General features: G+C 59.7%; 2 protein-coding genes across 9 annotated transcripts in view; one reads left to right on the top strand and one right to left on the bottom strand.

Moving 5' to 3' along the window:
• Window positions 1-6,842, top strand: part of MOK (MOK protein kinase) — a 43,268-nt gene extending 36,426 nt beyond the window's left edge. For 3 of the 8 annotated variants that reach the window (XM_070358009.1, XM_070358010.1, XM_070358008.1), the window contains 6 exons: window positions 1,116-1,294; window positions 2,659-2,760; window positions 3,498-3,671; window positions 4,317-4,437; window positions 5,710-5,898; window positions 5,977-6,842. In XM_070358009.1, coding sequence (XP_070214110.1) covers window positions 1,116-1,294; window positions 2,659-2,760; window positions 3,498-3,671; window positions 4,317-4,437; window positions 5,710-5,898; window positions 5,977-6,057 — 846 coding nt within the window. In that variant the 3' untranslated portion in view covers window positions 6,058-6,842. The other 5 variants (XM_070358006.1, XM_070358005.1, XM_070358007.1 and 2 more) reach the window with 4 other exon arrangements.
• Window positions 6,843-7,447: 605 nt separating this feature from the next.
• Window positions 7,448-12,065, bottom strand: part of WDR20 (WD repeat domain 20) — a 65,532-nt gene continuing 60,914 nt past the window's right edge. Inside the window, 1 exon segment of the mRNA XM_005903926.2 lies at window positions 7,448-9,022. Within this exon segment, the coding sequence (XP_005903988.2) occupies window positions 8,969-9,022 (54 nt within the window). The 3' untranslated portion in view covers window positions 7,448-8,968.

The raw sequence follows: 12,065 nt of genomic DNA, 5'->3' as shown, positions 1-12,065 counted from the left end.
TTTCTGTCATAATAGAATTAGTGTGTGTCTTCTAGAATGTTCTATACATGGAATTACATGTTATATGCCCTCCCGTGGTCTGACTTCTTTCGCTCAGCATCGTTTTTCTGAGATTGGTCCACACTGTAGTGTGTGTGCCACAGCTTTTGTCTCACGTTTGATGTTGTCTGTCAAAAACAGAAATTGTCTCTGTTTTTGATGTTCTTCTATTGCTTTGCATTTCAGTTTGGGAAGTTTCTGTTGGCGTGTCTTCAAGCTCACTGACTCTTTGCTTGGCTGTTGAGTCTATTGATGAACCTATCAAAGTCATTTAAAATTTCTGTTCCAGTGTTATTTGTGATGTTTTATTTTGATTTTTTCTTAGGGTTTCCATCTCTCTTCTTACTTTTCCCATCTGAACTTGCATGCTGTCTTCTTTTTCCCCTGGAACCCTTAAATTAATCATAGTTTGTTTTTTTTTTTTTTTAATTTCTTCTCTGGTAATTCTAAAATTCTAAAACCTGTGCCATATCTGAGTCTGGTTTTGATGCATGCTTTGCCTCTTTAGACTGTTTTTTCTTGCCTTTTTATGTGCCTAACTTTTGTTGACTGTGTCAGGAGTGGGAGCAGAGGTACGAGGCTGTCCGTGCAGGTTTCTTCCTCATCTGGCCAAGACGAGTGCTGTTTAACGTGGGCCGCAGCTGCAGGCGCCTGCCAGAGACGTCATGCTTATCGACAGCACGCATTTTACGACTTGAGTATGAGAGAGAAAGAAGATGGAAGAAACACCTTGAAACCTGTCTGAGGCATAACGGGGGATATGACCAGGGTGTAGAATTCACCTGTAGACTTACACTGTGACTTAAACCTTTGCACAGCCCGTAGACGTTTTGCAGACATTTTGAAATGTCTGTAAAACACAGCCAGAATATTTGTGAATGTGATCCACTGGATAGAGACCCCACCTGCTCCTGGGTCAGAGGCAACTTCAGACGCTCACAGAGCCAGCGCTCCGTGGTCTGCAAGCTCGTTTAGATGCCAGGCGTCCTTGTGCTAGTGCGCCTGCACCTGGAATGGCCTGTGTGACGGTCGCTGCTTGGTGAGATGTTCCTTGTCCCCGTGTCTCCCCCTCGCAGCGGGATGTCCTGAAGCTTGGGGACTTCGGGTCGTGCCGGAGCGTCTACTCGAAGCAGCCGTACACCGAGTACATCTCCACCCGCTGGTACCGGGCCCCTGAGTGCCTCCTCACCGATGGCTTCTACGGCTTCAAGATGGACCTGTGGAGCGCGGGCTGCGTGCTCTACGAGATGGCCAGGTACGCTGGGCCCTGGAGGGGGGCATCCAGTGGCTTCCGCCAGGCCCCCCCTGCACCCTCTCCTGTGCCCCTGGAACAGCCCTTCTGGTGTCGTGGCTGCTCTTGACCCTGACAGGAAGTGGGCGGAACGCTCTCCTTGCTTGCCCAGCATGGAGGGCGGAACACCGTCAGTTACTGGCCACCGGGCCCGGGTGGCCAGGCCTCTCTGTGTGGCCTCGTCAGCGGTAGAACCGGTGAAGCCCACAGAAGATCGGAGCCAGGCGTGCTCCTGCGCTGTGTGGGGCCTGCCGTGGGGAGCGGGGGCCGTGCCCCCTAGTCTGCCCTCGGAGCTCAGTCATTCCCGTGGGCGCTCAGGCCCCCGGGGTGAGGAGGAGCTGGAGTCTGGAGTGCTCCAACCCTGAGCGTGCATGCTGCCCCCATGCCAGCCTCAGCTCCACTGCTGGACGGAGCAAGGCCACAGCAGAGGCTGGGAAGGGAGGAGGGGGGCGCACCCTCCTGCTCCAGCAGGTCAGGAAGGACGGGGCTGGGGCGTGGGAGGGTGATTTCCGTCAGAGTGACGCCGGTCAGAACAGTACCCAGCCAGGCAGGAGGACCCAGGGTGTCCATGGCCACCTGCTCCACTGACCCCTTGATATATGCACAGGCCCTTCAGGGCACAGCTTCTGACTCCAGATCTTCCCTGTTGATAAGTAACTGTTATTTTTGGAAAGGAGACTTGTGGTTTCACTGATGCTAAAGTTACAACAGACAGTCTTTTGTCGTGTACTTAAGTCCCTTGGCTTCCCTGGTAGCTCAGATGGTAAAGAATCTGCCTGCAATGTGGGAGACAAGGGTTCAGTCCTCAGATCAGGAAGATCCCCTGGAGGAGGGCATGGCAACCCACTCCAGTATTCTTGCCTGGAGAATCCCCTGGACAGAGGAGCCTGGTGGGCTACAGTCCATGGGGGTCCCAAAGAGTTGGACACGACCGCGGGACTAAGCACAGCACAGCACAAAGCCGCTTGAGTCAGTCTGGAGGGAGGTGAGAGGCGCCAGAGCCCTTTTATCCTCGAGTCCCAAATCTGTGAATGCTCCGAAACTGAAACGCTCCGTGGACCTCGTTTGTCCACGCAGTCTGGCCTGACCTGGCCTGAACTGCTGTTGGCAGCGCTCCCCTGGCCGTGAGAGGCTCTGGGGGTTTCCTCTCACAGTTGGTGAAGACCTGGCTCTGCAGATTCGGGAGTGGGCTCTGCACCTTAGAAGGACCCCAATGTGGGGACAATGGAGGAGGAAGGCCTGGGGCAGGGGTGGGCAGGGGCGGGTGCTGGAGGTCCCTCTGCTGCTGGGAGGATTGGGGCCCTGACGGCAGCCTTGATCCCGCCCAGCCTGCAGCCGCTCTTCCCCGGAGCCAACGAGCTGGACCAGATCTCTAGGATCCACGACGTCATGGGCACGCCTGCTGAGAAGACTCTCACCAAGTTCAAGCAGTGAGTGCAGGCCCCAGGCCCCCGCCCCAGGGCTCACCCCGCTGCTGTTCCCCGCTACCTCAGCACAGCCCACTGGGCCCGGGCAGTCGGGAGGCGTCCCCAGGGGTTCACTCGGACCTCGGAGCCTCGGCTGAGGACGGCTCCCAGCACAGGCCGCACGCCTGGCCCAGGGCAGCTCCGCCCGGTGCCCGCGGCACTGACGCCTGGGCTGGGACTTGGGGGAGCCGGGCTCTTGGGGGCCCCGCGATGTGAGGAGTGGGCAGCACCCAGCAGCTCCCAGACGCTAGGAAGGTAGGGAGGTGACAACTATGTTGGAGTCTTGTTCTTTTTTTAAATTTTATTTCCTTCTCTGGTGGGAATGTGGTATTAGTCTTTTCAAAGGAAAGTTTTCTTAGCTCTAGAGCATGAGATTTCACACACACACACCCGTTTTAAAAACAGATTTAATGTCGTGGAGCGGTTTTAGGTTCACAGGAAAACTGAGTGGCAGTGCAGAGACCTCCCCCCTCCTGGGGCCGACGCTGCCCTGCGGCACTGGCGCGCAAGGAGCCCAGGGCTGCGGCTCCCTGAGGGGCCTCCCTGCGCGAGGAGTCTGGACGCCTTTGTGCCTCCCCGCGCCACTGTTAGATCGAGAACTGTTCCCTTCAGCGCAGGTCCCTGTGCAGTCTTGACGCTGGACCGGCCACGTGCTCTAAATGGCGGCGTGACCGTTTATTATCATTGGGCTTTTAATGCAGGTCGAGAGCTATGAGTTTTGATTTTCCTTTTAAAAAGGGATCAGGGATACCTCTACTGACCACCAGTCTGTCCCCGCAATGCCTCTCCCTTCTGCACGCCATGGTGGCCTATGATCCCGATGAGAGAATCACTGCCCACCAGGCCCTGCAACACCCTTACTTCCAGGAGCAGAGGTGGGCGCCCTGCTGGGGCCAAGGGGAACGCAGAGGGGCCGGGGGAAGCGCACGGAGGGGCCGGGGTGGGCTGCGGAGGGGCCGAGGGGGACGCGCGGAGGGGCCGGGGGAGTGGGGAGGCGTGCGGAGGGGCCGGGTTGGAGGCGCGCGGAGGGGCCAAGGAGCGCACACGGAGGGGCCGGGGGGTGCGCGGAGGGGCAGGTGGTCCCGGGAACAGTGCCCATACCTCTGGGAACCCATCCCTCGTTCTTCTCTGGCACTTTTTTCCAAAAGGAGGCTAGTGGCATCACGGAGGGTAGAAGGAGGGCCTGGCTGCCTTCCAGTCGAGGTCAAGGCTCCAACGTTGAGCCCAGGGAGTCAGAGCAGAACGGGCTAGTGGGGTGAGCCTGCTTGCTGTGAGGCTCCAGAGTGAGCTGGGTGGTGCCTGACGTGGGGAGTGCCTGCGTCGAGGCACCTGACCACCCGTCTGTCCCCTCCTGCCTCGAGTCCCGGAGCGCAGAGCCCAGAGGCTGTCAGGCTGAGGCAGAGAAGGGGTGAGCTCCCCGTCGGTCAGTGGGTGAGATGCACGTGAGCGAGGCAGGGGAGCGGAGGCGGCGGACGCCACGGTGGGTTTTCAAGAGAGGCGCACTTCTGTGCTCCCCACAGGGCGGCCGAGAAGCAGGCGCTGGCCAGGGCCAGGTGGAAGGCTCCCGCTCCCTTCCCCGAGTGCCCCACGGCCCCAGAGCTCAGCAGCGCCTGGCAGACGGCGCAGGAGGGCCGGAAGCAGGTACAGTGTGATCGGGGGAGCCAACGGCCGCAGGGACCCCGTGTCTCCCAGGCAGACGCCCTGGAGGCCCCCCCACCCGCCCGGAGGGGCCGTGAGCAACCTACTGCCAAGCCAGACAGCGTCTGCACACACTGGGGGTGGGCACCGGCTCCAATGGCCGCCGCCCTTGCTGTCTACCAGCTCCTTCCACAGCCTCGCCGGGCGGGTCCTCCCATCCCCAGGGCAAGGCTGCACCCAGACCCAGCGCCGGTCACCTTGTCATGTCCCTCAGACCACCCTAGCTGGGGGACAGGGAAGCCACCCCTGGCCAGGTGAGCCCTTGGCCACTGAGCCCTGCAGGAGCAGGGGCCACCGGCGGTTGCTGCGCACTTAGCCGCTATGGCTTCTCCTGTGAGAGCCTCACTTTTCCCTTCAGGCCCTGAGCCCCCTTCACAGCTGTGGGCAGGCACCGAGCTCCATAGTGACTGCCCGTCTGCCGTTCATCACTCGGCCCGGTGTTTATTGAGGGTCCATCTGCTGGAGGCCGAGGACGCAGGTGTCCCTGCGGCCAGGCTGCCCTCCAGAGAGCGGAACCCCGGGTCCGGCCCGCGTGCTCGTCCAGGAGGCGACCGCGCTCAAAGCTCGCCTCCCGCTCTCTCCCGCAGCCTGCCCTCCCTTCATCTTCCAGGGGGTGGGAGCAGCTGCTCAGCCCCAGCCGTGGACACCCCACTCCGCCAGCCTGAGCCCCTCACTTGGCCCCGGTGACCCTGTCCCCCGCGGCCCGCCTCCTGCTCAGGTGCGCGTGTGTTTTTCTTGCCGACACCTGCCCAGGGCGCCCCCTGCAGGCAGAACCGAGGCCCGCGCCCGCTGGCGGTGCCTGGACCTCGCGTGAACGCGTGGGGCAGATGGAGTTTGACGAAACTGTGGACCCTGACGTTGGGATCTCATACAGTTTTCGCATGCCGTGAAATTTTCTTCACCCGTTAAAAGCTGTGAAACCCATTAGCTCACTGGCCACACAGGAGCAGGCTGCGGGCCGCGCGGCCAACCCCAGGGGTCAGAGCGGGAAGTGAGACCGCACCACCCCCCCACCGCCGTCCACGCAGGCCTGACCTGGGAGCGGCCCCCCGAGTCTCTGCCTGGGACACGGCGTGTGTTGTCCAGTCACCGTGTGGTCACATCTCACAGTCCAGAATTGTGTGAGGCAGGAGCAGTAAGGGCGCCCCCGTTGCCCTGCCTAATTCCCACAGAGGGTTGGCATCCTGCGCTCATCTGGCCTGCCCCTGTTTCTAGAAACAGCCCCCGAGGCCAGAGGAGAACCACCCCCGGAGGCCGGGGCCGGCTTGCCTGATGGAGCTGCCCAGGCTGAAGCTGTCGGGAGCGGCCAAGCTGGCCTCCTACTCCAGCCCGGCCCTGCCATCCGTGTTCCTCCCGAAGGTGCCGCTGCTGAGACCCCTGAAGTGCGTCGGTGCGGCCCAGAAGGTGGGCGTCCTGCGGCCCCCCGCCCTGCGCTCCCACCTACCCTGGCCCCCACTGAGTGTCTGTCCCTCTCTCTGACAGACAGAGACGCAGAAGGACATCAAGCCCAGCCTGAAGCAGTACCGCCTGCCCACGATAGAGCGCAGAGGTGGGGGCGACTGAGCGCCGCGGCCCCCTGCTCGGGCTGGCTCCCCGCCACTGTGCCGGCGAGCGCGCGGGGGCTCCCGGGGCCGGGCGTCCTGTCCCCGGAGCGCCGCCCCCAGACCCGCACCACCGCCTCGGCCTGGAGCCGCCGGCTGGACAGCCGTGTCCAGAGGGCGGCTTTACTGTGTGTTCGAGTCTAATACATCTGTAAAACCACCTCCTTCTAGGGTTTTATTTCATTTCCATAACGTAAGGGTTTGGGGCAGGGACATTTTGTAATTTTTATATGAATCAGAAGAGAGATTATACTGTTATTACGTGTTGTTTAGGCTGGCTTCACCGCGGGCTCCGCGTGCCTGTAGCCCATCAGTGCTAGTGTTAGCACAGTTCAGCTTCCGGACTATGCCACCGGAGACCCCTGATTTTATTAAAGAGCAAGCTGTCCTCACGGTGTTGGATCCTCCTGTTTGCCGAGTTGAACGCGTGTCCTGACCGTCCTTTATCTTGACTTTTGTGGGCGCGTCAGGGGCACTGGCTCTGCTGGGGAGACTTGGGCGCAGCGCCCGGCTCACCTGATTGCCTCCTGAGGAGGGTGCCCAGGCCAGCACGCGGCCCTGGGGCCCTGGTGTAGTGGTAGGCGAGGGGCGGGCTGCGGGCAGGTCGCCGGCCCAGCCCACAGGGTCCAGCCTCCTCCATGGGTAGAGGGCACTGCTTTGATGGCCCCGGGGGGCAGGCACCCAGCTTCGTTTCTGGGGTGCTGGCAGTAAGTGGGCACAGAAGACACCTGTTTCCCCTGCTGGTGGAGGCCAGGGCAGAGCAGCAGTGGCCATGGAAGGCGGGGGGTGGGGGACTGGGGCAGGGGGCTGGTGTTTCACGGGGACCGGGGGAGGGGTGCAGGGGGCTGACATTTCACGGGGCCTGGCGGCGGGGGCCCAGGAGCAGGGGGAGGCCTGGGGCCTTCTGGGCTGGGCGCATGGCGAGGGGCCGGCTTCAGGGCCCTCCCGTGGCGGGGTGGCGTTGGGCCGAGAATGACAGAGGGCCCACGTCCGGGGTTGGGGCGGGAGCTGGGGGCGCCGAGGGCTCAGCAGATGAGGGGGCGGCCAGGGACGGGGCCTGCTCGGAGCCAGCTCCCAGCGAGGGCAGCTCTGAGGGCAGTTCAGGGGCATCGTAACCCACTTTGAATACAGAGACGTGAAGGGCTCTGTGCAGTGACTGCACACCTGTCCCCCAGCGTGGCGCTGGGCTGGGCCCCCGGGGGGCTCCCTCTTCAGTGTCAGCGGGTGGGCCCCCTCTCCCGGGTTTGAGGAGCACAGTCCTGCTGCCCCAGGGGCTCCCCGCCTTCCAGGGCTCTGCACCCCGTGGGCCGGCACTGGCCAGGCCTCCGGGGTACAGGTGGCCACCTGGCTCTGCTGCCCGAGTGCTGGTGGTCTCTGTCCACATAGACCCGACCAGCTGTGAGGCGAGGCGGCAGTGGAGAGCTGGCTCCCGACCTTCCTCCTCTCGTCTCGGGAAGGAAGCAAGACCTGCGCTGATGGGAGTTTTCCTGCAACCAGCAGCGTGATCCTGTGGGGACGTTCACGTAGATGATGGCAGGGGAGTGAGTGGAGTGTGTTCACATCTTGTCTAGACTAACATCACTCGGACGTGCCCCCGGTTTACTGGGATCTCTGAGAAATGTGTTTTAGGCACCATGGTTTAGAGCCTGACTGAACAAAGGCCTTCAGAGGGCTCAACTGATTTGACCAAAAGGTCTCTGCTTGGCAGCTGCACACTGTTATTACTGTAGTCACCTGTAGAGTCTGAACGCAGGTGTGGGCCTGACCTATGCTCAGAGCTGCTCACCAGCTGGTTACAACCAAAGTCCCGAGTCATCTCATTAGCCTTTTTGCCGCATGGGGAACAAAGCATTTTCACACACAACCGTAGAGAGAGTCGCGGGTGAGATCTCTCAGCGACAAAAGGTGGGCTCGTGGGCTTTAAGCTGTAAGGAGAAAATGGTTTGTTGAGACCGGAGTCGGCACCCACGTGCCACGGCCGAAGATGGGGACGTGGCAGGAAGTGGCCAGAGAAGCAGCCGGCTCCCCAGAGCTGCCTGAAATCGATCTCGACTGCTGGAGGGCCTCGAGGGACACGGCCTGAGCACCTCAAAAACAAAACTGCAGTGAAGCCAGAGCCAGTTTAACAGAAGACAGACGAGTGGTATATTCAAGACAGCTTTAATATTAACTTTGTGTGAATTAGAAATATCACTCTTAAATGATGAAAATTACTTACTGAAGTGACCCTTTCCGCAACTGCAGACTTACATTATTTATACATATAATACAGAGCTGACTGCATTGGAACAAGAGTATTAAAATAAATGTTAACAGATTAAAAAAGGGCATGTTTGTGCCACAGCTCGGCGCTCCACTGCACCCATATTCAAAATAACTTTGTAACTGCATTAAGCTATTTTAAGTGCAAATAATCTTAAAAAATCTGATTGCAGCATTTGTCTTCCTGAATTACAAGAAATAACTTTAACAACTTTTGTGAGTGCATTCCAGGTTGTCTCCTGACCACCTAAAGTATTAAAAATAGTGCAGAAGCAGGGAAGTACTATATAAACAGTTGGATTTAAGGGGATTTCTCGTCCAAGAAACATTTTTATTTTACACCATGTATGTATGTATAATTATATATATATATATAAAACATTACATTGAATTTTAAGAGTAAAAAGCAAGAAAACCTCATTTCTCATTTTTTACTGCAGCCCAAAAGAACGGTTTAAAACTGGAAACAGCTTGTTGGGGTGCGCCGCGCCGAGCTCCTCGCGGCCTGCCCTCCACGCGGCATTGCTAAAGGTCCCACGCGGCTGGCGCTGCGCTGCGGCTGCTCCCTCGAGACGCGGCCGGGACAAGGACGCCCGAGCAGGCGTGGGCCCCTACACTGCAGTTCCACCTGGAGGAGTGGCCTGGCTGGGGGCTGACAGTGAACCCTGCAAACAAAGCAGTTTCCATTAATCCAGCAAAACACGGGGCGGCGGAGACAGCCACACTCAGCCCTTCCAGCGGCACGCCCAGCCTCGAGTCGGCTGGGGAGCCCACATTTCTCACAGCCCCCTCCGTGTCTGCGTATCGAGTCCCTAACTCAGGGGAGGCCGCTGAGCTGCTTGGCAGGCACGCTTTGGGCAGGGCTTGCCAGGGCGAGAGGGTGGTCGGTCTCTCAGGGCCTGGGTGCTTTGAAGCATCGCTGCCCAAAGGCGAGGGGCACCTCCCGGGGGCAGGGGCTGTTCACTGCCCTCCCCAGGGGCTGCAGCTCGGGGCCGCTGAGGGGTTCCCCGGCTCCCAGGCCAGCTCGCCCAGCGCGGCCCAGAGCCTGCGCCCCATTCCCCAGAGCCGGCGTTCCCCAGGAACAGAGCCTAGTGGCATTTCTTAAAAGTTGTTTGCTCTCTGAGGGTGGTGATGGCGGCGCCCCTCTGGTGGGGGTCAGGAGGCCCCCGAGCTCAAGACGAACCCGAGAGGGCTGAGCCTCATGCAACAACCAGCACTCACATTTCCTCACACTCACTGGGATGCACGTCACAGTCTGGCATTCATTTATTAATAATCTTAAGGTTACACATTGCAACACTGAAGCTACAAATTTCCAGATCTGTGAACACTATTCCAAAGAAGATGTGGAAAGTCACCTTATTTCTGTAAGCCTGTGCTTCAGCCTAGAAGCTAGTTACTGGGCGGCAGGGAGAAAAAGGGAAAACACGCTGGCAGGCCTCCGTCAGAGACTCCAGACCACGCCCTAGGGGAGGCTGGCTGGATGTGTGAACCGAGAGCACGGTGCGGATGGCCCGCTCCCCTGCCGCTGCGGGCCACTCGTGAGGGTGGCCTGTCCTGCCTGCCTCCTCCCTGAGGATTTTCTCAGGACAGAGCATCTGGCCTCAGAGACCCTGCTGGTGTCCAGCTGTCCAGACAGCCAGGTAGATGCCCGTCTGTGCCCTGGACACTGGACAGCTGGCAAGGAAGGGCTTTACGAACACCCCGAAGCACCAGCTCTCTCCAGCCTGGAATCCACGAGCCATCCTACCAGCCCCCAGGAAGGAAGCCGGCTACAGGAGCAGCGGCAACTCTTGAGTCTAACATTCAGGAGGCCGATCTGGTCTCACCAGAGTTGCCGCTTTATTCCTGCTAGTGATTTCGTATGAGAATTGATCAGAATACCCCAGCTCTTAGTCTGGGTTTGATTATACTAAACTGATAGAATTAAACCTTGTTTCATAAGAATATATAGAAGTAGTAACATTTCAACTAAAAAACGATTTACAACCACGGAACACATCTTTGGGGCGCTACTGAGATTGGAGGCCCTGAGAGCAAGAAGGGAGCGTGAGGGTCTTGGAGGCCCAGGTCAGAGCCAGCCCTCGTCCTGAAGCCTCCCCGGGTCCCAGCAGGGCTCCCCTCCACCCCCAGCTACCTTGGACTTGCCCCTCAGGCCCTCGAGGGGGTGGTTGGCGGACGGGCTGGTGGCACTGGTCCAGGCTTGGTCAGTCAACTCTCCGAGTCGCTCTCCCCGCCCAGACTGTGACGTGCACACCGGCCCCAGGACGGGTCCTGCTGCAGACAGACCAACAGCCTCCTGAGCCCCAAAGGAAAGGGGCACGGGCGGAGCTCCGGTGCCAGGTCAGCCTCACCTGCGGGGCGGGCCTGCACCTGCCCTGGAAGGCTGACCCCTGGGGCTCTGGTCCGAGGCAGCCTGCCGGGAGCTCCCCTGAACTGCCCCACCGGCCCCGGAGACTTGTGGTGAATCTCCGTAAAGTGAGGCCCTTTCAGAGATGGTACAAAAGCGATGCGAGCTAGCACCTGGCTGCCTTCCCCCCGGGGCTGCTTCGAGCTATGGATACGTTTTCCTAATTCAGCCACAAGGTTCCCACTACTCCTGCTGCCCAGACGGTTGCATAAGAGAACCAAAGAAAAGCTGGACAGAGCGGCTGCACGTGAGGCTTGGGTCCTGCACTCAACGAGCTAGATTTAGGACATGGGTGCGGGGCAGTGAGGGGCTCACTCAGCCGGTGCCTCCTCCGGGCCGTTCCCTGGCACCTGGATCCGCCCTGCCCCAGACACAGCGCTCACCAAGGCCTGCGACCTTGGCTTCAGGGGGCAACTCCCCTTGGGCAGCCCTGACCTGCCCGCTGACAGGTCACACGGATGATGACGCGCTTCCTCCAAAAAGGCCACTCAACCTGGGAAAAGTCACCCAGAGAAAATGACCATGCTGTTTACAGACATCTGGGGAAAGGGGAATATTCTGAGGGAATATCCAGTTATAGGCTCTGGTGAGAGCTGTGCTGGGGAAGGGAGGCCCTCCCGCGGCCTGCAGGCTCCGGCCCGCTGACCCGCTGTGGCTCTGAAACCCGCTCTGGTCTGCGGACCTCCGCGTCTTCAGGAGCATCCAAGCACGAGTGGAGTCACACCTGCACCTGATGGCTGCAGAGGCTGCCGACACCAGACGCGGTGGGGCTGAGCGCCTTGAAGAGGCCCGCTGGTCCAGAATCTGGTCCAAAATCGCCTGTTTCAACAGGCATTGGAACTTATTTTTTCAAGGTAAAAACTAGTGGTTTTTAAAAGATCAAAATGTTGCACCTGTGTCTTTTTAAACTTCCATGAATCTACTAGAATTCAGGGCCTAAAACCTACTCCAGGGCCGAGGAGACGGCGTCTGGCTTCTGCAGGAGCGGGTCACTCTGAGGGCGGAGAACCTGACGTCTCTCCCGCCCAGCAGCTCCGAGTCAAAGGCGGGCGAGGGCCCCACTCTCAGGAGGCCGCACCATCGGGCGGGTTCTGGAGACCCTGAGGAGAGGCGGCCAGGAGGGAGTGGCCAGAGGCTTTGCCCGCCCCGCCAGGCCCGGACGGAGACAGCAGGGATCACCAGCTGAGTGGGGATTCCCAGGGCCCGACGAGGGCGAGCCCCGGGTGGGACATGCAGGTCCAGGCCCAGAATTCTTGCTGAGAAGCTTCCAGAGACGGAGGTACCAGTGGTACCAGGGC

This window comes from Bos mutus, chromosome 21 (genome assembly GCF_027580195.1).
Source record: "Bos mutus isolate GX-2022 chromosome 21, NWIPB_WYAK_1.1, whole genome shotgun sequence".
Taxonomy (NCBI): domain Eukaryota; kingdom Metazoa; phylum Chordata; class Mammalia; order Artiodactyla; family Bovidae; genus Bos; species Bos mutus.
The sequence above is the reverse complement of the archived record's forward strand: the minus strand, read 5'-3'. Positions and strand labels throughout refer to the sequence as shown.